The sequence below is a fragment of the Eriocheir sinensis genome, unplaced genomic scaffold (genome assembly GCF_024679095.1).
Source record: "Eriocheir sinensis breed Jianghai 21 unplaced genomic scaffold, ASM2467909v1 Scaffold1359, whole genome shotgun sequence".
In the NCBI taxonomy this organism is placed as follows: domain Eukaryota; kingdom Metazoa; phylum Arthropoda; class Malacostraca; order Decapoda; family Varunidae; genus Eriocheir; species Eriocheir sinensis.
Genome location: NW_026110694.1, coordinates 38,019 through 65,688, shown reverse-complemented (window position 1 = coordinate 65,688; position 27,670 = coordinate 38,019). Strand labels below are relative to the sequence as shown.

The 27,670-nt window shown below is 40.7% G+C and overlaps 1 protein-coding gene and 2 long non-coding RNA genes across 3 annotated transcripts; 1 reads left to right on the top strand and 2 right to left on the bottom strand.

Moving 5' to 3' along the window:
* Positions 1-1,014: 1,014 nt before the first annotated feature.
* Positions 1,015-8,872, top strand: LOC126989881 (uncharacterized). Its single transcript, XR_007743821.1, has 4 exons — positions 1,015-1,319; positions 7,456-7,770; positions 7,990-8,041; positions 8,607-8,872. It is a non-coding gene; the product is annotated as an uncharacterized LOC126989881 (long non-coding RNA).
* LOC126989882 (uncharacterized) lies at positions 3,489-4,911 on the bottom strand. Its single transcript, XR_007743823.1, has 2 exons — positions 4,801-4,911; positions 3,489-3,959 (listed from the first exon to the last, which is right to left on the bottom strand). It is a non-coding gene; the product is annotated as an uncharacterized LOC126989882 (long non-coding RNA).
* A 4,227-nt stretch (positions 8,873-13,099) lies between the features above and the next one.
* LOC126989880 (ADP-ribosylation factor-like protein 4C) lies at positions 13,100-14,247 on the bottom strand. The gene is made up of 2 exons (XM_050848503.1): positions 14,186-14,247; positions 13,100-14,117 (listed from the first exon to the last, which is right to left on the bottom strand). Exons 1-2 carry the CDS (start codon positions 14,245-14,247, stop codon positions 13,535-13,537), a joined length of 645 nt encoding a protein of 214 aa, XP_050704460.1. The 3' UTR covers positions 13,100-13,534.
* Positions 14,248-27,670: the final 13,423 nt, after the last annotated feature.

Sequence of the window (27,670 nt, the reverse complement as noted above, 5' to 3'; positions counted from 1 at the left end):
CACAACATTACCTTGAAAGGGAACATATCACGCAACATTACCTGGAGAGGGAACATATCCCACAACATTACCTTGAGAAGGAACATATCACACAACATTACCTTGAAAGGGAACATATCACACAACATTACCTTGAAAGGAAACATATCACACAACATTACCTGGAGAGGGAACATATCACACAACATTACCTGGAAAGGAAACATATCACACGACACTCCCTTGAGAGAGAACATATAACACAACATTACCTGGCGAGGGAACATATCACAGAACATTACCTGAAGAGGAAACATATCACACAACATTACCTGGAGAGGGAACATATCACACAACATTACCTGGAGAGGGAACATATCACACAACATTACATGGAGAGGTAACATATCACAGAACATTGCCTGAAGAGGGAACATATCACACAACATTACCTAGAAAGGAAACATATCACACAACATTACCTGGAGAGGAAACATATCACACAACATTACCTGGAGAGGGAACATATCACACAACATTACCTGGAGAGGGAACATATCACACAACATTACCTAGAAAGGAAACGTATCACACAACATTACCTGGAGATAAAACATATCACACGACATTACCTGGAGAGGAAAAATACACACAACATTACATGGAAAGGAAATATATCACACAACATTACCTGAAAAGGAAACATATCACACAACATTACCTGGAGAGGAAACATATCACACGACATTACCTGGAGAGGGAACATTTCACACAACATTACCTGGCGAGGGAACATATCACAGAACATTACCTGAAGAGGAAACATATTACACAACATTACCTGGAGAGGGAACATATCACACAACATTACCTGGAGAGGGAACATATCACACAACATTACATGGAGAGGTAACATATCACAGAACATTGCCTGAAGAGGGAACATATCACACAACATTACCTAGAAAGGAAACATATCACACAACATTACCGGGAGAGGAAACATATCACACAACATTACCTAGAAAGGATGGGACACACGTAAGGATTGTGGCACCAAAGGAGGAGGAAGACGTGTTTGTCAACCGCAAGGGATATCACAGTATTAATGTGCAGGTCATATTCGATGCCAACTATCGAATACTGGATATCCTAGCGAAGTGGCCTGGCTCAGTGCATGATGCACGTATTTTGAATGGCTGTGGAGTGGCAGAATTGTTCCAGAGAGGGCATGTGCCACCAGGTAGTCACTTGTTGGGAGACAGTGGCTATCCCAGCAAGCCATGGCTCCTGACACCTTACCTGCGACCTCTGCCTGGACCTCAGTCACGCTATAATAGGTGAGTAGATTGTCTTTATTTTTCTTTTGGGTATCAGTATAGTTTCTTACAATAAACATGTTGAACGTGAGATCCGCTAAATATTTTGTAGAGTTGACATGCCATGCACTACCAGGTGCAATTAGCAAACTGAGCCAATCACAACATTTACCTATTATATAGAGAGTTCGGATAATAGGTTAGGCTAAGTTTCGACTGATCGAAAAAAACTTAATTATTTAGGTTCATTTTAGAATAATAATAAAAAATGAAAATAGCAAATAAATCAGGAAAAAACTCAACTTAACCTAGATTAACTGGCAACAAAAAATACACATATTATATCAGCTTAAATAATAATTAATGACGTTAATAATAAGTACATCAGATTTAAAGAAAATAATACACCTTTGCACCTTCAAATTTAAAGAAATAGATCTTTAAATGAAAAAAAATTATCAGAATTTTAAAGTTGATTTTCCTAGTAAAAAAGTTGACCTTCAAATTTAAAAAGTTGACTTTTAAATTAAAACACGACTTTCAAATTGCAAAAGTTGACTCAAATTTAAAAAAATAGATTTCAATTTAAAAAATGTAATTAACCCGGTAACAGCGACGGGCCAAATTTGTGGCTTTACTGTGTACCAGCGACAGGCCAAATTTGTGCCATGATATAAACCCCTCAAAATAGATGATACATAATCTGATCACAAATGCTTTGATATATATTATGAAATGGTTTGTGTGAGGGGTGATTTTTTCTCATTTTTCTCGCCTGGAGGGACCATTAACCTGTGGGCTTCGGCTATGGGAAAGCCGAGAAGTGCCCGAGAGATGACAAAATTACTCTGCATTTTGAGACTAAAAAAAGAGCATGGAATGTACATCAGAGTACTCCTCTCATAACCACAGCCACGACTCGTCAAAGCCCTAAAAAGGATCTGTCGACGTTCTCGGGTTAAGAAACATGATCCCCGCTGCTACCGGGTTAAACTGAAAAAAAATTGTCAAGGACAGTCAAATTTAGTCAAACAAAGTCAAATTTAGGCAAGCTAGGTATGGCAAGTAGTGAATTTACCCATAGTTAATGGAACATAAGTACTTAATATTGACTGCCATTATCATTTGTATTTTCTTTTAGGGCCCACAAACGGACACGGAGTGTTGTGGAACGGGGAATAGGACAGCTCAAGCGCCGCTTTCATGTCCTACACAGCGAGGTCCGAGTAACTCCCCCGGTGAAGGTGTGCAAGCTGATACATGTATGCGGCATGCTCCACAACATCTGCAAGGACAGGAATATTCCCATTCCTCTCGATGCGGCTCAACCTAACGCTGAAGAAGTGGATCTTGCCATGGCACAACCTGAAGGTGTGCAAGTTGTGCCGCCACTTCCAGCTGGTCAGCGGAATGAAGGTCGCCTGTATCGAGATGAATTCTGCAACTTGCATTTCAGTAAGTTGGATATTTTATATATATATATATATATATATATATATATATATAGATATATATATATATATATATATATATATATATATATATATATATATATATATATATATATATATATATATATGTTTTTCGAATTGAATCTGGGAAACACTCATTTCTTAAGAATCTGCATTATTCTGTATCATTATTATTATGAAACTACCTACTAGTTAATTTGTTTTTCGTTCTAGCAATGAAGACTGAAACCCGTTCCTCAGCACGACTGGACAAGTACATGCCAAGGTACTGTTCCACTTGCATTAATAAAGTAATCAATCTATCAATCAATTATAACCCATATTCCTTTTGTAAACATTTGCAAATTAACAGTCCCCTCTTTGTTGTCAATACTCTAAAAACACTCATAGTACTCCTTCAATCTTCTTATACCTTCCACACTTACAATTACATTCCTATTCACACCCTTTACATTCATAGTTCATACACACCTTTTCATTCTTTTCTCAAGCTCCCTTCACTTCCTTCAAGAACATCTCCCTATTATTCTGAAAGTCATTTCTCACCTTCCTTCCTAGCTCTTCACACATTGCCTTTTTATTCTCCATTAGTGTTCTTTTTGCATTTTTTTTACATATTCATTTTAATCTCTTTTTCCAGTGCATTTGTACACTGTATCATTCCTGCATAAGCATAATTAAACTAGTACAACTAAGGTTTCACAATCATAGAACTATGTGCATCCTTTTCTACTTTTATTAGGTATATTATTTGTTTTTCCTTTCCTTTTCAATTTGTAACTTGAGCAAAATTTGTTTAAGACGCATGGCTTCCGCTTTTTCTTTGGCAGCTGCCTCCCGTGCCCTTTCAGCTGCCTCCTGCGCCCTTGCAACTGCCTCCTGCGCCCTTGCAGCTCCTGTGAAGGCCCGAGCACAAGCCGCCACCTCCTCTGCGGCTGCCTTCATGGCCCGTGCAGCCTCCTCCCCAGCCTGTGCAGCTGCTGCTGTAGCTCTTGAAGCTACAGCCTCCTCCTCAGCAGCTGCCACCTTTGCTTGAGCAGCTGCTGCATCATCCTCAGCTGGCACCTTCCCCCAGGCACCCCCCTCAGTTTGTGGCTGCAGGGTGGGCTCAGGCACAATTATTACTGTTGGTGCCTCAACACCTCCCTGACCTACAATGAGCTGGCTCGCTGGCTCTGCTGCGTCTTCACTGCAAGTAATGTATAAAGTCATCAAATGGGTGTACAAATGAGCAGTTATAAACTAATGCAGATCTGCCATAGGGTATCTTTTTCCTTTCATATACTAGGGAGTAAATATGGCATAGTGTTATGGAAATGGAAGGCATACTCATACTAAATTAACGACAATCAATAAGGTCTAGAAGAGTTGCATATCTTTGAGGGGATTGATATTAAGAGGAGGATTCAATGAGTTCTCGGCCTAACAAAGAAGGAGTGGAGACAGGAGCCTGCCAATGCTGTAACATGTTGGTATAGGTTCCAACAAGTAATGCATGGGCTGGCATCCTTTCAGCATTTTCCATTGAGTTACACGGTGACTTTTCATAAGTGATTCACCCACCATTCTTCAGGGACGGAATTTCAAAATTGAAGACGAGATTGGAGAAGTGCATCACACTCAAAGGCGGTTACGTTAAAACAAAAAAAAGTAAGTGGAGTGAACCTTTGCTCTATTTTTCCTCATTCTGAGGTAGGCCAAGAACTCATTGAATACACCTTAATTGAGAAGTACTATGAACCAAGGTAGGATTGCATCAATTGACAGAAGTTGCTGTAGCTTTGATGTTACCTGCAGGTATAGTTAACTTGAACTAAAGCCTTTAATTAAACAATCTATTCCAACAGTAAAGATATATCTCTCATATGTTCTTTCCAAGTGATGAGTTATGTTTCTAGTGTTTTGTAACATACTGGTTGAAGCAAATGACAGGCTTTTATTACTTTTGCTAAGCAGAACTGACTATATTTAAAAATGAGAAGAATAGAACTAAAGAGTGTACTTCACAAATTAAACAAATAGATACATACATGTCGACAGTCCTTTGATGTCCAAGGTCATCAATCTCCTCAAATCCCGTGATGACCTTGCTGTCTTGCCCCAAAACGTCCCCGACAAGTTCATCAATGGGGTCAAGGGAGGGTGGAGGCCGCCTCCTGGGAAAAAATAAAAATTCATGTATTTTTTGCTTTTTTCCCCTTCTACTAAAGCACTACATTAGTGTCTTCTCAGAATGTAATGCTAAAGTGGATTATGACAGGTACTTTACTGAGATGTTATAAAACTTGTTTTTGTCTCCTGCCTGTAACTTGACCTCTCTCAACAAGTGTATCAAGACACCTCTCCACCCGGAATTGACCTCTCTTTTGGCTAATCTATAGTATCTTCTGTTGTGAGAGCGGCAATTAGTGGGCTTTTTTTCTACACTTTTTGTTGCCCTTGAGCCAACTCTTTGTTGTAAAACAAAATTATATATAAAAAAAAAATAGCTGCTGCACTCCAACCACTATTCAAGGTTGTGTGTGTCAGAAAGGAGCATTTCTTCCTCTTTCATACTTTATCTTACAGGCATCTCTGATGAAAGAAAGTACGAGTAATAAGGGTAAGAATGGACTCTACATAATATTCATTACAAACTTAAACTGATTTACCCATATATATCAACTAAACGAAAATTTATGGCAAATAGCATCCTGTTTCTTTCAATACAAAACTATTTCAATGTGATTGATTTCCATCAAGCAGTTGTCTGTTGATGGCAACAAGTATGGGTATTGCAACATACTTCTATAAATATCCATATATATATATATATATATATATATATATATATATATATATATATATATATATATATATATATATATATATATGTATATATATATATATATATGTATATATATATATACATATATATATATATATATACATATATATATATATATATATATATATATATATATATATATATATATATAAGACTCATTTAGTACCGTGCCAGTAATTCATTACCTACCAAATGAAACATCACTAGCTCTTCATATATCTTTTCTACAAACGTTCAACAATCATGGAAACGCTTTCAAAATCCAATTCAAGGACTATTTATTGTTGAAAATAGGGGATAATATTCACGAAAGCGTAGCCCCCTATGGCGGCGGCCGCGGCGACGGTGCAGCTGGTGTTGTGAGAAATACCTCCTCGCAGAAATAAGACATATAGCAGCTGGTGTTGTGAGAAATACCTCCTTGCAGAAATAAGACATATATATGTGGGGGGGGGTCCATGGGGTGGTGCAGCCCCCCCTGGTTAGAAGGGGGCGTCGAGGGGGGTGATGCCCCCCCCGTTAGCAGGTCGTAAAGTTCGGTTGGAGAAGTTTAAATATGCTCTCCCACCCTAAACCCTCTGCGAGATATTTTGCAGCTGCACCGTCGCCGCGGCCACCGCTAAAGGATGCTACTCTTTCGTCAATATTATCCCCTATTTTCAATAATAAATAGTCCTTGAATTGGATTTTGAAAGCATTTCCATGATTGTTGAACATTTGAAGAAAAGATTTATGAAGAGCTAGTGATGTTTCATAAGGTAGGTAATGAACATATGAACGTTGGAGTCTGCAAGAGGCCGGTAGGCCTAAACAAGGCAGCTCCTTTGACCCTAAGCTCCCGTGTATCTAACCCCACCTAGTATCGCTGTCCATGAATTTATCTAATCTATTTTTGAATGTGACAATTGTATTGGCACTCACCACATGACTGCTAAGCCTATTCCACTCATCCACAACCTTGTTGGTAAACCAATTTTTGCCTATGTCCCTGTTGAGTCTGAATTTATCCAGTTTAAACCCATTACTTTGTGTCCTACCAATACATACTGGCATGGTACTAAAATGAATCTTTACCATATATATAATAATAAGTACATCAGATTTAAAGAAAATAATACACCTTTGCACCTTCAAATTTAAAGAAAAAGATCTTTAAATGAAAAAAAATTGTCAGAATTTTAAAGAGTTGATTTTCCTAGTAAAAAGGTTGACCTTCAAATTTAAAAAGTTGTCTTTTAAATTAAAACACTTGACTTTCAAATTGCAAAAGTTGACTCAAATTTTAAAAAAATAGATTTCAATTTAAAAAATGTAATTAACCCGGTAACAGCGACGGGCCAAATTTGTGGCTTTACCGTGTACCAGCGACAGGCCAAATTTGTGCCATGATATAAACCCCTCAAAATAGATGATACATAATCTGATCACAAATGCTTTGATATATATTATGAAATGGTTTGTGTGAGGGGTGATTTTTTCTCATTTTTCTCGCCTGGAGGGACCATTAACCCGTGGGCTTCGGCTATGGGAAAGCCGAGAAGTGCCCGAGAAATGACAAAATTACTCTGCATTTTGAGACTAAAAAAAGAGCATGGAATGTACATCAAAGTACTCCTCTCATAACCACAGCCACGACTCGTCAAAGCCCTAAAAAGGATCTGTCGACGTTCTCGGGTTAAGAAACATGATCCCCGCTGCTACCGGGTTAAACTGAAAAAAAATTGTCAAGGACAGTCAAATTTAGTCAAGCAAAGTCAAATTTAGTCAAGCTAGGTATGGCAAGTAGTGAATTTACCCATAGTTAATGGAACATAAGTACTTAATATTGACTGCCATTATCATTTGTATTTTCTTTTAGGGCCCACAAACGGACACGGAGTGTTGTGGAACGGGGAATAGGACAGCTCAAGCGCCGCTTTCATGTCCTACACAGCGAGGTCCGAGTAACTCCCCCGGTGAAGGTGTGCAAGCTGATACATGTATGCGGCATGCTCCACAACATCTGCAAGGACAGGAATATTCCCATTCCTCTCGATGCGGCTCAACCTAATGCTGAAGAAGTGGATCTTGCCATGGCACAACCTGAAGGTGTGCAAGTTGTGCCGCCACTTCCAGCTGGTCAGCGGAATGAAGGTCGCCTGTATCGAGATGAATTCTGCAACTTGCATTTCCAGTAAGTTGGATATTTTATATATATATATATATATATATATATATATATATATATATATATATATATATATATATATATATATATATATATATATATATATATATATATATTTTTTTTTTCGAATTGAATCTGGGAAACACTCATCTCTTAAGAATCTGCATTATTCTGTATCATTATTATTATAAAACTACCTACTAGTTAATTTGTTTTTCGTTCTAGCAATGAAGACTGAAACCCGTTCCTCAGCACGACTGGACAAGTACATGCCAAGGTACTGTTCCACTTGCATTAATAAAGTAATCAATCTATCAATCAATTATAACCCATATTCCTTTTGTAAACATTTGCAAATTAACAGTCCCCTCTTTGTTGTCAATACTCTAAAAACACTCATAGTACTCCTTCAATCTTCTTATACCTTCCACACTTACAATTACATTCCTATTCACACCCTTTACATTCATAGTTCATACACACCTTTTCATTCTTTTCTCAAGCTCCCTTCACTTCCTTAAAGAACATCTCCCTATTATTCCGAAAGTCATTTCTCACCTTCCTTCCTAGCTCTTCACACATTGCCTTTTTATTCTCCATTAGTGTTCTTTTTGCATTTTTTTTACATATTCATTTTAATCTCTTTTTCCAGTGCATTTGTACACTGTATCATTCCTGCATAAGCATAATTAAACTAGTACAACTAAGGTTTCACAATCATAGAACTATGTGCATCCTTTTCTACTTTTATTAGGTATATTATTTGTTTTTCCTTTCCTTTTCAATTTGTAACTTGAGCAAAATTTGTTTAAGACGCATGGCTTCCGCTTTTTCTTTGGCAGCTGCCTCCCGTGCCCTTTCAGCTGCCTCCTGCGCCCTTGCAACTGCCTCCTGCGCCCTTGCAGCTCCTGTGAAGGCCCGAGCACAAGCCGCCACCTCCTCTGCGGCTGCCTTCATGGCCCGTGCAGCCTCCTCCCCAGCCTGTGCAGCTGCTGCTGTAGCTCTTGAAGCTACAGCCTCCTCCTCAGCAGCTGCCACCTTTGCTTGAGCAGCTGCTGCATCATCCTCAGCTGGCACCTTCCCCCAGGCACCCCCCTCAGTTTGTGGCTGCAGGATGGGCTGTTTTTTTTATTATTATTATTATTATTATTTTTTTTTTTTTTTACGTCTCCGCCTATTGCGCCGGTAGGCTTGCTTGAGGAGCCTGGCTGGTATTCGGCCCCAGCCCGTCATGGCGCAGGCAAGTGTTTATAGTGGCGCCATCTTCTCTGGGCTCATGCTGCCCCCCGGAACTCGTTCTTGATTCTTGGACGGTTTCCTCTAGAGTCCGGGTTGATGGGTGGTCTTCATGATAGCATGTGCATGGGTAGTTTTAAGCCACTCGGCGGTAACTGAAAAATCCGAGGTGATAGCGTGGGGATTCGAACTCGTGTCGTCCATCACGTGGTGAATGTGGGCCCAGCACGCTACCACTTCAGCCACCCAGTAGAAAGGTCGTTTGTGTTATCTTAGCGATTTGTCTACTAATGATGTTGTTACGCTAGATATGATTAAGAATGCATGTAATTAATTAGATGTTATGCTAAAGTGATAAATAATGCGTATAATTAGAGGGACATACCAAGTTAGACGGTATACGAAGCCAATACTTAATATATACTCGATGCAGGTGAGTTAAAGTAGTTCCTCCCTTCTCCTTTGTTGTTTACTTGCAACAATAAACTATTAATCAATCATATTGATACTTAGAGGCTATATAAACCATGAGAGAGAGAAAATAAACAGAATAATATTGTTTTAAGTTTAATGATGCTTGGAAACTATGAAAGCCGTGTGAAAGAAATTAAATACACGAAATAACGATGGTAAACTCAGAGATACATAGAAAGCATCTTGGAACTATGTCAGAAATAAATAAATGATGTGAAATCCTGTTATAAAAAAATCTGGAAACTGTGTGAGAGAAGGAAGCTTGTAAATAAATAAAATAAATACAATATGAGGTTAAACTGAAAGATACATAGACAGCACCTTGGAACTGTGTCAGAGATGAATGAATATATGTGAAATTCATTTATAAAAAAAAAAAACCGTGTGTAAGAGAGAAGCTTGTAAATAAATAAAATAAATACAATATGAGGTTCAACTGAAAGAGACATAGACGGCACCTTGGAATTGTGTCAGAGATAAATGAATATATGATGTGAAATTCAGTTATAAAAAAAAAATATGGAAGCCGTGTGAGAGAGAAGATTGTAAATAAATAAAATAAATACAATATGAGGTTAAAGTGAAAGATACATAGAAAATACCTTGGAATTGTGGTAGAGATAAATGAATATATGATGCGAAATTCAGTTATAAAAAAAAGAAACCGTGTGTGAGAGAGAAGCTTGTAAATAAATAAAATAAATACAATATGATGCCAAATGCAGTTATGCTTACAAGGTCTGGGAGTTGTGTTATGAGATAGAAAAATATGATATGGAATTAAGTTATAAAAAAGTCCTGGAAGCTAAGAGAGAAACTTATAAAATGGATAATTATATGAACCAGCCGCCAGCGTGTCGCCCAACGTGAAATCAGCGACGCTTTCTCCAGTGCCGCGTGTGTGTGTGTTGGTGGGGCTGTGAGGAACGTTTCTGGCGGCTTTCTCCTGAGTAACCAACGTTTTGCTCTCCTTTTTTCTTCTTTTTGTTTTGATGTTTTGTTTTTGTTTTTGTTGTTTTGTTGTTTTGTTTTGTTTTTGCATTTGTTCTTGTTTTTCCTTTCTTTCTTTTCTTGTTTTGTTTTTGTTTTTTTCTTTTCCTTTCTTTCTTTCTTTTCTTTTCTTTTTCTATTTGTTCTTTTTCTTCGTGCTACAACAACAACAACAACAACAACAACAACAACCACTACTACTACTACTACTACTACTACTACTGCTGCTGCTACTACTTCTACTTTTTTTTTTTACAACATAAATGATACCTCCACCCATGTTTATTTTCCCGACACATAATCATGGAGGGCTCCATAGCTTGGAGGTCATTAGCCCCAACTCTGTTCGCTAATGACTGTGACATCCAACCATATCACTAATACTACCTGACACTAAATCACCTATCATCTATTACGTCTAGATTCCCCTTACCTTCCCTACTCCAGTCACTCCCGACCCACCCTAATGTCACTCTCCACCACTGTGGCTTCATAGTCCATATTGGAGATGTTGGTGGCTTTTGGGCCAGAGTGTCTGGTGCCCCTGAGACATAGGATGGCCGACCTGAGCAGGGAGAACGAGAGGCGACACCTCATCCAGGCGACAACGTGGCTCCTTGGCTGATGCTTCTTTTCTGAGATTAGTTCCGCGAGGCGTGCGTCGAAGCATTGGGCCCTGGGATCCATCCCGCCGGATGTGGTGAAGACGAGGGGGGTGAAGCTGCCCTGATCCACATGTTGGATTCTTTCACCGTATGCCCTTGTCTTCTCCTGCTCGTTCCTGTGTTGGGCGGCTTGCAGGGGCAGCTCACGGTGACAGGCAGCCATCGGGTCGAATATGTGGATGTCCATGAACGCCCGCTGTCCGCGCACCCAGAATCCGCGGGCACTTACATCAACCCGTGCCTCCTGTGAGGTATTGGCTGTCCTGTACCGAAGGTGTTCGCCGTCCAGGGGAAGCAGTGCCGGCTCGGTAGTGACGTCTTGGCATACCTCCCCGAGCATGCTGGCTGTCAGATCCCTCACTTCATCGTGTCGAATACAGACAAAGCCTCCTTTTTTACATGTCATGGAGTGGGTGACATCATTTGGTGATCCACATGCACAGAGATCAGGCAGTCCCTCAATCGGCCAGCCATATCTCAGAGCAACGGCGTCGACAAATTCTTGTTTGTTGAGGCTGAAGCCCTTTGCTCTGATTGGTAATGACGTTAGCCAGCTAGAGGCGCCTGCCTCCTGTGCTGTGTGTATTTTCTACCCATTTCTGTGGACAGGTGGTGTGTAAGACGGTCCAGCTCGTCTTTTTGGGCCTGTTGTCTTTCTTCTGAGATTTTTCTTTTAATATCTCTTATTTATGTTTGGTCTATCTCGCCCTCTGCCTCCTGAGCGATGATCCTGTTGATGAGTGACCTGGTAAGGCTGATGGAGTTTTGGTTCTCCTTATCTGCTCCTTATCTCCTTAGCTTCTCAGGGTTGGTGATCCCCATCCCACCCAGTCGTGGGGGACTACTTCTACTACTACTATTACAACAACAACAGTAACAACTACATCTATTATCACTTCAACTACTACTTCAACTACTACTACTACTACTACTACTACTACTACTACTACTACCACCACCACCACCACATCACCTGTTTGCGTGTTACTTTACCAAGAGGGTCAGTAGATGTTTTGAAGCTCTCTGAATCCTCTCTGCTCGGTTGTTTTGGTGGGGACAGCGGGGGTCATAAAGGGTCACGAGCGGTCAGAGGTCACGGTAAACAAGAGGTCAGGTCAGGTCAGGGAGGGTCAGGAGGCATAGCAGGTCACGCGGTTAGTTTTAATATACTGCTCTTTGTAATGTTGTTTACGTTCACTTTCTCCGTCTGTGTTTTTTTTCCTCTTATTTTTACTGGTTCTTGTTCTTCCTCCTGTTCTTGATCTGCTGGTTCTTCTAGTTATTCGTGTTCTTGATCTTTTTCTAGTTCTTAATCTGGTTCTTCCTTTCTACTCGTATTTTTTATGGTGCTGTTGTTCTTGTTTTTCTCGTTTTTTTCCGTGCCTGGTTTTGGCCTATAATGATGAAAGGAGAATTAGTTTCTGTGCGCGTCCAACGTAGATCGATAGAAGAGTGGTAAAGATAATAACACTTCCACATAGTTTCAACAGTATAACAAAATATATTTCCTACATCTTTATAAATACGGCTATTTACATATACATTTGTCTCAAGGGATGCGCGTACGTATAATACAGTTGTACTACATGTAACACTGACCAGAGCCTGTTGTGTGTGTGTGTGTGTGTGTGTGTGTGTGTGTGTGTGTGTGTGTGTGTGTGTGTGTAATTCACCAAGGCCTGATCACGAGTTGGACTCGCTTTCGCCAGCAGGTACCCTCCCGACACTAGGAAGTGCATGCTCATTATCGTCGATCTCTGGGTACTGCCAGGACCTCACACACCACACACCCCATCCCCCTTGGTCAAGGGGGGACAGTAACCACTCCTAGTCAACGGAAAGAATCCGGCCTGAGCGGGGCTCGAACCGCCGCCTGTTTGACCTTGAAGCCTTGCAGCACCGCGCTCTAACCGATTGAGCTACCGGAGCGGTGTGTGTATATGTGTGTGTGTGTGTGTGTGTGTGTGTGTGTGTGTGTGTGTGTGTGTGTGTGTGTGTAATGGTCTGATCACACAATAGTCTCACGATTGCCAACTATTACTTTTCCCGGATGAGCGACTCACAAGTGACGGATCTCTGGGTACGGGCTACGTGCTTGTGTATGTGTGACGTTTCTGGCTATTGCACAATAAATATTATAAATACACCCCTTCAAACACTGCATGCACGCTTCACACACACACACACACACACACACACACACACACACACACATACATACACACACATTATCACATACGTCAGCCACCAGTGGCACTCAGTTGTCTGTAGTTCCCCGCCTGTCCCCATACGAGTACTCGGGCTCCATCGCCTCACGCCTCGGGGGTCCAGGGGTTTGGTGCGGGGCTGGGCAGGGATAAACTGAAGGAGGTGGGGGCGGCGGGGAGCATAGGGTGACCCGCAAGTCAGCCCCGTGAGAGCGAGGCCCGGCGAGCCTTGAGGAGGAGGCGGCGCAGGAGGTCCATGGCCTCGGGCAGACCCTCGCCGGTGACGGCACAGGCGGGTGCAAGGCCCCAGGGCTGGGCGGGCGGCAGGTCGTGCAGGCCGAGGGCGTCAGCCATGGCGGCGGGCGTTCTGGCCCCCGGCAGATCCTGTTTGTTGGCCAGCACCAGCAGCGGCGGCCGTGAGCGGCGCAGCGCGGCGCTCTGTGCCGCTTGCCGGCGCACCAGGACGTGCAACTCGTGGCGCGCCTCCTCCAGCCGCTCCTCGCCGCTGCTGGCATCCACCACGAACAGCACCGCGTCGGCGCCGCGCGTGTAGGCGCGCAAAAGGGTTCGCACGCGATCATCGCCGCCCACGTCCCATGCCACCCAGGAGCAACCGCCGCCCCGCAAACATTCGCAGTTGAAGCCGACGGTGGGCACGGTGTTCACGTAGTGGCCGTACTTGAGCCGCAGCAGCGCCGTGGTCTTGCCCGACGAGTCGAGGCCCACGAGCACCAGTGTGGGCGGCCCCGCCACGAGCCCCGCCAGGCTCCTGCCCCAACAGCTGCATGTGTGGCGAGGCGCGCAGCGCGGCAGTGTGCGCACTGCCCGTGTCCACCTGCCAACCCGCACACAGCCACACTGGCCTGGCCGGCCGCCGCATGCCACACGCGTGCCGCCACTCTCACATTCATCCTGGCCACCTTCCTCCTCCTCCTCCTCCTCCCCCTCCTCCTCCTTTTCCTCAGCCATTCGTCTGAGTAGCCAGAGTGCCCTGTAAGTGGCCTACAAAGTACCCCTGTGAGTTGCTACGTAGCATTCTACAGTAGACAACACAGTTGATACAGTGCAGCCTTCTGAGTAGTAGCCTAAAACAGTCCACTGCTCAGCTGGAGTAGCAGACAGCGTTGGGCACTCTACGGAGTACACTACTCAACAGTCACAGAGTAGACGCTACAACGTGTTGGAAGCGGCAGTGTGTCCAGCAGTGGTGGGCACCGCTAACCAAAAAGTTAGCTTCGCTAACTGGTGATCCACTGACCATAATATTAACTTCGCATATGCTAAACCGCTAAACCAATAAAGAAATTGGTGGAAGCTAACGCTAACCGCTAACCGCTATTTTACTGTATATGGATTTATCTTCGGTTTAGTATTTTGGCTCTAAAATCCTTAAAAACAGACCTAGTGAACTGATATTTCAATGAGTTGTATCTTAGACAATAGATTTCACTAATAAGCGTCCAGTTACCCTATTTTAGTGATTAATTTACCCAAAAGTGGAAGCCCTGGAATTACTGCGCCATGTGGCTCAGCTGGTGCTGTGTCTGCCCACAAACCTGTATGATTTTTTAAGTGGACGTAAAGTTGGCGGACGAGAAACTATATTCAGCAGAAGCTAATTGGTTCACTAACACTTTACAAAGTTAACGAAAAATCTAATCACCTAATGAAAAAACTTGCCTCGCTAATCAGCGGTTAGCGGGTTAGAAGAACCGTGGCCAACACTGCATACCATACGACATTACCTGGAAACATATCACACGACATTACCTGGAAACATATCACACGACATTACCTGGAAACATATCACACAACATTACCTGGAAACATATCACACGACATTACCTGGAAACATATCACACAACATTACCTGGAAACATATCACACGACATTACCTGGAAACATATCACACGACATTACCTGGAAACATATCACACGACATTACCTGGAAACATATCACACGACATTACCTGGAAACATATCACACAACATTACCTGGAAACATATCACACAACATTACCTGGAAACATATCACACAACATTACCTGGAAACATATCACACAACATTACCTGGAAACATATCACACAACATTACCTGGAAACATATAACACGACATTACCTGGAAACATATCACATGACATAACCTGGAAACATATCACACAACATTACCTAGAAAAATATCATACGACATTACCTGGAAACATATCACACAAAATTACCTGGAAACATATTACACGATATTACCTGGAAACATATCACATGACATAACCTGGAAACATATCACACAACATTACCTAGAAAAATATCATACGACATTACCTGGAAACATATCACACAAAATTACCTGGAAACATATCACACGACATTACCTGGAAACTTATCACACAACATTACCTGGAAACATATCACACAACATTACCTGGAAACATATCACACAAAATTACCTGGAAACATATCACACAACTTTACCTGGAAACATATCACACAAAATTACCTGGAAACATATCACACAACATTACCTGGAAACATATCACACGACATAATGTGGAAACATATCACACAACATTACCTGGAAACATATCACACAACATTACCTGGAAACATATCACACGACATTACCTGGAAACATATCACACGACATTACCTGGAAACATATCACACAACATTACCTGGAAACATATCACACAAAATTACCTGGAAACATATCACACAACTTACCTGGAAACATATCACACAAAATTACCTGGAAACATATCACACAACTTTACCTGGAAACATATCACACAAAATTACCTGGAAACATATCACACAACATTACCTGGAAACATATCACACAACATTACCTGGAAACATATCACACAACATTACCTGGAAACATATCACACAACATTACCTGGAAACATATCACACGACATAACGTGGAAACATATCACACAACATTACCTGGAAACATATCACACAACATTACCTGGAAACATATCACACGACATTACCTGGAAACATATCACACGACATAACGTGGAAACATATCACACAACATTACCTGGAAACATATCACACGACATTACCTGGAAACATATCACACGACATTACCTGGAAACATATCACACGACATTAATAGGAAACATATCACACAACATTACCTGGAAACATATCACACGACATTACTTGGAAACATATCACACGACATTACCTGGAAACATATCACACGACCTTACCTGGAAACATATCACACGACATTACCTGGAAACATATCACACGACATTACCTGGAAACATATCACACAACATTACATGGAAACATATCACACGACATTACCTGGAAACATATCACACGACATTACCTGGAAACATATCACACGACATTACCTGGAAACATATCACACGACATTACCTGGACACATATCACACGCCATTACCTGGAAACATATCATACAACATTACCTGGAAACATATCACACAACATTACCTGGAAAAGAAACATATAACACAACATTACCTGGAGAGGGAACATCACACAACATTACCTGGAGAGGAAACATATCAAACAAGATTACCTTGAGAGGAAACATATCACACACCATTACCTGGAAAGGAGACATATCAAAAAATATTACCTTGAAAGGGAACATATCACACAACATTACCTTGAAAGGAAACATATCACACAACATTTCCTTGGAAGGAAACATAGCACATAACATTACCTGGAAAGGAAACATATCACACAACATTACCTTGAAATGGAACATATCACACAACATTACCTGGAAATGGAACATATCACACAACATTACATGGAGAGGGAACATATCAAACAACATTACCTGGAAAGAGAACATATCAAACAACATTACCTGGAAAGGGAACATGTCACACAACATTACCTGGAGAGGGGACATAGCACACAACATTACCTGGAGAGGGAACATATCACACAACATTACCTGGAGAGGGAACATATCACACAACATTACCTGGAGAGGGAACATATCACACAACATTACCTGGAAAGGGAACATATCACACAACATTACCTGGAGAGGGAACATATCACACAACATTACCTGGAAAGGGAACATATCACACAACATTACCTGGAAAGGGAACATATCACACAACATTACCTGGAAAGGGAACATATCACATAACATTACCTTGAAAGGGAACATATCACACAACATTACCTTGAAAGGGAACATATCACCAACATTACCTGGACAGGAAACATATCACACTACATTGCCTGGAAAGGAAACATATCACACAACATTACCTGGAGAGTAAACTTATCACACAACATTGCCTGGAGAGGAAACATATCACACAACATTACTTGGAAAGGAAACTTATCACACAACATTACCTGGAGAATAAACTTATCACACAACATTACCTGGAAAGGAAACATATCACACAACATTACCTGGATAGTAAACATATCACACAACATTACCTGGAAAGGAAACATATCACACAACATTACCTGGAGAAGAAACATCACACAACATTACCCGGGGATTTAACATATCACACAACTTTACCTGGTGAGGGAACATATCACACAACATTACCTGGAGAGGGAACATATCACATAACATTACCTTGAACGGAAACATATCACACAACATTACCTGGAGAGGGAACATATCACACAACATTACCTGGAGAGTAAACTTATCACACAACATTGCCTGGAGAGGAAACATATCACACAACATTACTTGGAAAGGAAACTTATCACACAACATTACCTGGAGAATAAACTTATCACACAACATTACCTGGAGAGGGAACATTTCATACAACATTACCTGGATAGTAAACATATCACACAACATTACCTGGAAAGGAAACATATCACACAACATTATCTGGAGAAGAAACATCACACAACATTACCCGGGGATTTAACATATCACACAACTTTACCTGGTGAGGGAACATATCACACAACATTACCTGGAGAGGGAACATATCACACAACATTACCTTGAAAGGAAACATATCACACAACATTACCTGGAGAGGGAACATATCACACAACATTACCTTGAAAGGAAACATATCACACAACATTACCTGGAGAGGGAACATATCACACAACATTACCTGGAGAGGGAACATATCACACAACATTACCTGGAGAGGGAACATATCACACAACATTACCTGGAGAGGGAACATATCACACAACATTACCTGGAGAGGGAACATATCACACAACATTACCTGGAAAGGGAACATATCACACAACATTACCTGGAGAGGGAACATATCACACAACATTACCTTGAAAGGAAACAAATCACACGACATTACCAGGAGAGGGAACATATCACACAACATTACCTGGAGAGGGAACATATCACACAACATTACCTGAAGATGGAACATATCACACAACATTACCTTGAAAGAAAACATATCACACAACATTACCTGGAGAGGGAACATATCACACAACATTACCTGGAAAGGAAACATATCACACAACATTACCTGGAGAGTAAACATATCACACAACATTACCTGGAGAGGAAACATATCACACAACATTACCTGGAGAGGAAACATATCACACAACATTACCTGGAGAGGAAACATATCACACAATATTACCTGGAGAGGAAACATATCACACAACATTACCTGGAGAGGAAACATATCACAGAGCATTACCTGGAAAGGAGACTTATCACACAACATTACCTGGAGAGGGAACATATCACACAACATTACCTGGAGAGGAAACATATCACACAGCATTACCTGGAAAGGAGACTTATCACACAACATTACCTGGAGAGGGAACATATCACACAACATTACCTAGAGAGGAAACATATCACACAGCATTACCTGGAAAGGAAACATATCACACAACATTACCTGGACAATAAACTTATCACACAATATTACCTGGAGAGGAAACATATAACACAACATTACCTGGAGAGGAAACATATCACACAACATTACCTGGAGAGGAAACATATCACACAACATTACCTGGAGAATAAACTTTTCACACAACATTACTTGGAAAGGAAACTTATCACACAACATTACCTGGATAGGAAACATATCACACAACATTACCTGGAGAATAAACTTATCACACAATATTACCTGGAGAGGAAACATATCACACAACATTACCTGGAAAGGAAACATGTCACTCAACATTACCTGGAGATGACACATAACACACAATATTCACTGGAGATGGAACATATAACACAACATTGCCTGGAAACATATCACACAACATTACCTGTATAGTAAACATATCACACAACATTACCTGGAAAGGAAACATATCACACAACATTACCTGAATAGTAAACATATCACACAACATTACCTGGAAAGGGAACATATCACACAACATTACTTGGAGAGGGAACATATCACACAACATTAACTGAAGAGTAAACATATCACACAACATTACCTGGATAGGTAACATATCACACAACATTACCTGGAGAGGGAACATATCACACAACATTACCTGGAGAGGGAACATATCACACAACATTACCTGGAGAGGGAACATATCACACAACATTACCTGGAGAGGGAACATATCACACAACATTACCTGAAGAGGGAACATATCACACTAAGTTACCTGAAAAAGAAAATATCACACAACATTACCTGGAGAGTGAACATATCACACAACATTACCTGGAGAGGTAACATATCACACAACATTACCTAGAAAGGGAACATATCACACAACATTACCTGAAGAGGGATCATATCACACAACATTACCTGGAGAGGGAACATATCACACAACATTACCTGGAGAGGAACATATCACACAACATTACCTGGAGAGGGAACATATCACAACATTACCTGGAAAGAACATATCACACAACATTACCTGGAGAGGACATATCACACAACATTACCTGGAGAGGAACATATCACACAACATTACCTGGAAAGAAACATATCACACAACATTACCTGGAGAGAACATATCACACAACATTACCTGGAGAGGAACATATCACACAACATTACCTGGAAAGGAAACATATCACACAACATTACCTGGAAAGAACATATCACACAACATTACCTGGAAGAGAACATATCACACAACATTACCTGGAAAGGAACATATCACACAACATTACCTGGAAAGGAACATATCACACAACATTACCTGGAGAGGAACATATCACACAACATTACCTGGAAAGGAACATATCACACAACATTACCTGGAAAGGAACATATCACACAACATTACCTGGAAAGAACATATCACACAACATTACCTGGAAGGAACATATCACACAACATTACCTGGAAAAGGAACATATCACACAACATTACCTGGAAAGGGAACATATCACACAACATTACCTGGACAAGGAAAATATCACACAACATTACCTGGAAAGGTAACATATCACACAACAGTACCTGGAAAGGAACATATCACACAACATTACCTGGAGAGGAACATATCACACAACATTACCTGGAAAGGAACATATCACACAACATTACCTGGAGAGGGAACATATCACACAACATTACCTTGAAAGGAAACATATCACACAATATTACCTGGAAAGGGAACATATCACACAACATTACCTGAAAAGGGAACATATCACACAAGATTGCCTGGAGAGGGAACATATCACACAACATTACCTGGAAAGGGAACATATCACACAACATTACCTGGAGAGGGAACATATCACACAACATTACCTGGAAAGGGAACATATCACACAACATTACCTGGAGAGGGAACATATCACACAACATTACCTGGAAAGGGAACATATCACACAACATTACCTGGAGAGGGAACATATCACACAACATTACCTGGAAAGGAACATATCACACAACATTACCTGGAGAGGGAACATATCACACAACATTACCTGGAGATTGAACATATCACACAACATTACCTGGAGAGGGAACATATCACACAACATTACCTGGAGAGGGAACATATCACACAACATTACCTGGAAAGGAAACATATCACACAACATTACCTGGAAAGGGAACATATCACACAACATTACCTGGAGAGGGAACATATCACACAACATTACCTGGAGAGGGAACATATCACACAACATTACCTGGAAAGGGAACATATCACACAACATTACCTGGAGAGGGAACATATCACACAACATTACCTGGAGAGGGAACATATCACACAACATTACCTGGAGAGGGAACATATCACACAACATTACCTGGAGAGGGAACATATCACACAACATTACCTGGAAAGGGAACATATCACACAACATTACCTGGAGAGGGAACATATCACACAACATTACCTGGAAAGGGAACATATCACACAACATTACCTGGTAAGGGAACATATCCCACAACATTACCTGGAACGGGACCACATCACACAACATTACCTTGGAAGGTAACATATCACACGACATTACCTGGAAACATATCACACAACATTACCTGGAAAGGAAACATATCACACAACATTACCTGGAAAGGGAACATATCACACAACATTACCTGGAGAGGGAACATATCACACAACATTACCTGGAAAGGGAACATATCACACAACATTACCTGGAAAGGGAACATATCACACAACATTACCTGGAGAGGGAACATATCACACAACATTACCTGGAAAGGGAACATATCACACAACATTACCTGGAAAGGAAACATATCACACAACATTACCTGGAGAGGGAACATATCACACAACATTACCTGGAAAGGAAACATATCACACAACATTACCTGGAAAGGGAACATATCACACAACATTACCTGGAAAGGGAACATATCACACAACATTACCTGGAGGAACATATCACACAACATTACCTGGAAAGGAACATATCTCACAACATTACCTGGAAAGGGAACATATCACACAACATTACCTGGAAAGGGAACATATCACACAACATTACCTGGAAATGGAACATAAAACACAACATTACCTGGAGAGGTAACATATCACACAACATTACCTGGAGAGGTAACATATCACACAACATTACCTGGAGAGGTAACATATCACACAACATTACCTGGAGAGGAAACATATCATACAACATTACCTGGAGAGGTAACATATCACACAACATTACCTGGAGAGAAAACATATCAAACAACATTACCTAGAGAGTAAACATATCACACAACTTTATCTGGAGAGGAAACATATCACACAACATTACCTGGAGAGGGAACATATCACACAACATTACCTGGAGAGGAAACATATCACACAACATTACCTGGAGAGGAAAGATATCACACAATAGTACCTGGAGTGGAAACATATCACACAACATTACCTGGAGAGGGAACATATCACACAACATTACCTGGAGAGAACATATCACACAACATTACCTGGAGAAACATATCACACAACATTACCTGGAGAGAAACATATCACACAACATTACCTGGAGAGAACATATCACACAACATTACCTGGAGAGGAACATATCACACAACATTACCTGGAAAGGAACATATCACACAACATTACCTGGAAAGGAACATATCACACAACATTACCTGGAAAGGAACATATCACAACATTACCTGGAAAGGAACATATCACACAACATTACCTGGAAAGGGAACATATCACACAACATTACCTGGAGAGAAACATATCACACAACATTACCTGGAGGGAACATATCACACAACATTACCTGGAGAGGGAACATATCACACAACATTACCTGGAGAGGAACATATCACACAACATTACCTGGAGAACATATCACAACATTACCTGGAGGAACATATCACACAACATTACCTGGAGGAACATATCACACAACATTACCTGGAGGAACATATCACACAACATTACCTGGAGAGGAACATATCACACAACATTACCTGGAAGGAACATATCACACAACATTACCTGGAGAAACATATCACACAACATTACCTGGAAGGAACATATCACACAACATTACCTGGAGAGGAACATATCACACAACATTACCTGGAGGGAACATATCACACAACATTACCTGGAAAGGAACATATCACACAACATTACCTGGAAAGGAACATATCACACAACATTACCTGGAAAGGAACATATCACACAACATTACCTGGAAAGGGAACATATCACACAACATTACCTGGAAAGGAACATATCACACAACATTACCTGGAAGGAAACATATCACACAACATTACCTGGAGAGAACATATCACACAACATTACCTGGAGAAACATATCACACAACATTACCTGGAGAGGAACATATCACACAACATTACCTGGAGGAACATATCACACAACATTACCTGGAGAGGAACATATCACACAACATTACCTGGAGAGAACATATCACACAACATTACCTGGAAGGGAACATATCACACAACATTACCTGGAGAGAACATATCACACAACATTACCTGGAAAGGAACATATCACACAACATTACCTGGAAGGAACATATCACACAACATTACCTGGAGAGGAACATATCACACAACATTACCTGGAAAGGAACATATCACACAACATTACCTGGAAAGAACATATCACACAACATTACCTGGAAAGGAACATATCACACAACATTACCTGGAAAGGAACATATCACACAACATTACCTGGAGAGGAACATATCACACAACATTACCTGGAGAGGAACATATCACACAACATTACCTGGAAACATATCACACAACATTACCTGGAAGGAAACATATCACACAACATTACCTGGAAGAGGAACATATCACAACATTACCTGGAGAGGAACATATCACACAACATTACCTGGAGAGGAAACATATCACACAACATTACCTGGAGAGGAACATATCACACAACATTACCTGGAGAGAACATATCACACAACATTACCTGGAGGAACATATCACACAACATTACCTGGAGAGGAACATATCACACAACATTACCTGGAGAGGAACATATCACACAACATTACCTGGAGGAAACATATCACACAACATTACCTGGAAAGAAACATATCACACAACATTACCTGGAGAGGGAACATATCACACAACATTACCTGGAAGGGAAACATATCACACAACATTACCTGGAAGAAACATATCACACAACATTACCTGGAAACATATCACACAACATTACCTGGAGGAAACATATCACACAACATTACCTGGAGAGGAACATATCACACAACATTACCTGGAAAGGAACATATCACACAACATTACCTGGAGAGGAACATATCACACAACATTACCTGGAGAGGAACATATCACACAACATTACCTGGAGAGGAACATATCACACGACATTAGCTGGAGAGGGAACATATCACACAACATTACCTGGAGAGGAACATATCACACAACATTACCTGGAAGGAACATATCACACAACATTACCTGGAAAGGAAACATATCACACAATATTACCTGGAGAAACATATCACACATTACCTGGAAGAAACATATCACACAACATTACCTGGAAAGGGAACATATCTCACAACATTACCTTGAATTTTAACATATCACACAACATTACCTTGAAAGGGAACATATCACACAACATTACCTGGAAAGGAAACATATCACACAACATTACCTGGAGAATGAACATATCCCACAAAATTACCTTGAGAGGGAACATATCACACAACATTACCTGGAAAGGGAACATATCACACAACATTACCTGGAAAGGGAACATATCACACAACATTACCTGGAGAGGAAACATATCACACAACATTACCTGGAGAAGAAACATATCACACAACATTACCTTGAAAGGGAACATATCACACAACATTACCTGAAAAGGGAACATATCACACAACATTACCTGAAAAGGGAACATATCACACAACATTACCTGGAGAGGGAACATATCACACAACATTACCTGGAAGGAACATATCACACAACATTACCTGGAGAGGAACATATCACACAACAGTACCTGGAGAGGGAACATATCACACAACATTACTTGGAAAGGAACATATCACACAACATTACCTGGAGAGGAACATATCACACAACATTACCTGGAGAGGAACATATCACACAACATTACCTGGAGGGAACATATCACACAACATTACCTGGAGGAAACATATCACACAACATTACCTGGAGAGGAACATATCACACAACATTACCTGGAGGAACATATCACACAACATTACCTGGAGAGGAACATATCACACAACATTACCTGGAAGAAACATATCACACAACATTACCTGGAGGAAACATATCACACAACATTACCTGGAGAGGAACATATCACACAACATTACCTGGAGAGAACATATCACACAACATTACCTGGAAGGGAACATATCACACAACATTACCTGGAAAGGAACATATCACACAACATTACCTGGAGAGGAACATATCACACAACATTACCTGGAAGGAACATATCACACAACATTACCTGGAGGGAACATATCACACAACATTACCTGGAGGAACATATCACACAACATTACCTGGAGACATATCACACAACATTACCTGGAGGAACATATCACACAACATTACCTGGAGAGGAACATATATCACACATTACCTGGAGGAACATATCACACAACATTACCTGGAGAGAAACATATCACACAACATTACCTGGAAGGAAACATATCACACAACATTACCTGGAGGAACATATCACACAACATTACCTGGAGAGGAAACATATCACACAACATTACCTGGAGGAACATATCACACAACATTACCTGGAGAGAACATATCACACAACATTACCTGGAAATGAAACATATCACACAACATTACCTGGAAAGACATATCACACAACATTACCTGGAGAGGAACATATCACACAACCTTACCTGGAGAGGAAACATATCACACAACATTACCTGGAAAGGAAACATATCACACAACATTACCTAGAGAGGAAACATATCACACAACATTACCTGGTAAGGGAACATATCAAACAACATTACCTGGAGAGGGAACATATCACACAACTTTACCTGGTAAGGGAATATATCACACAACATTACCTGGTAAGGGAACATATCACACAACATTACCTGGAGAGGGAACATATCACACAACATTACCTGGTAAGGGAATATATCACACAACATTACCTGGTAGAGGAACATATCACACAACATTACCTGGAGAGGATACATATCACACAACATTACCTGGTAGAGGAACATATCACACAACATTACCTGAAGAGGAAACATATCACACAACATTACCTGGTAGAGGAACATATCACACAACATTACCTGGGGAGGGAACATATCACACAACGTTACCTGGAGAGGGAACACATCACACAACATTACCTGGAGAGAAACATATCACAACATTACCTGAGAGGAACATATCACACAACATTACCTGGAGAGGAACATATCACACAACATTACCTGGAGAGGAACATATCACACAACATTACCTGGAAAGAACATATCACACAACATTACCTGGAGAACATATCACACAACATTACCTGGAGGGAACATATCACACAACATTACCTGGAGAGGAACATATCACACAACATTACCTGGAGGAACATATCACACAACATTACCTGGAGGAACATATCACACAACATTACCTGGAAAGGAACATATCACACAACATTACCTGGAGAGGAACATATCACACAACATTACCTAGAGAGGAAACATATCACACAACATTACCTGGAAAGGAACATATCACACAACATTACCTGGAGAGGGAACATATCACAACATTACCTGGAGAGAAACATATCACACAACATTACCTGGAGAGGAACATATCACACAACATTACCTGGAGAGGAATATCACACAACATTACCTGGAGAGAACATATCACACATTACCTGGAAAGGAACATATCACACAACATTACCTGGAGAGGAACATATCACACAACATTACCTGGAGAGGAACATATCACACAACATTACCTGGAGGGAACATATCACACAACATTACCTGGAAAGGAACATATCACACAACATTACCTGGAAAGGAACATATCACAACATTACCTGGAAAGGAACATATCACACAACATTACCTGAAAGGAAACATATCACACAACATTACCTGGAGAGGAACATATCACACAACATTACCTGGAGGAAACATATCACACAACATTACCTGGAAAGGAACATATCACACAACATTACCTGAGAGGAAACATATCACACAACATTACCTGGAAAGGAACATATCACACAACATTACCTGGAGAGGAACATATCACACAACATTACCTGGAGAGGAACATATCACA

Bases quoted from the DNA above. Each gene is read 5' to 3' on its own strand.
- LOC126989880 (XM_050848503.1), bottom strand. From the start codon at position 14,247: ATGAATGTGAGAGTGGCGGCACGCGTGTGGCATGCGGCGGCCGGCCAG. The intron at 14,118-14,185 runs GTGCGGGTTGGC...CCACACATGCAG, and splicing joins GGCCAGGCCAGTGTGGCTGT to CTGTTGGGGCAGGAGCCTGG.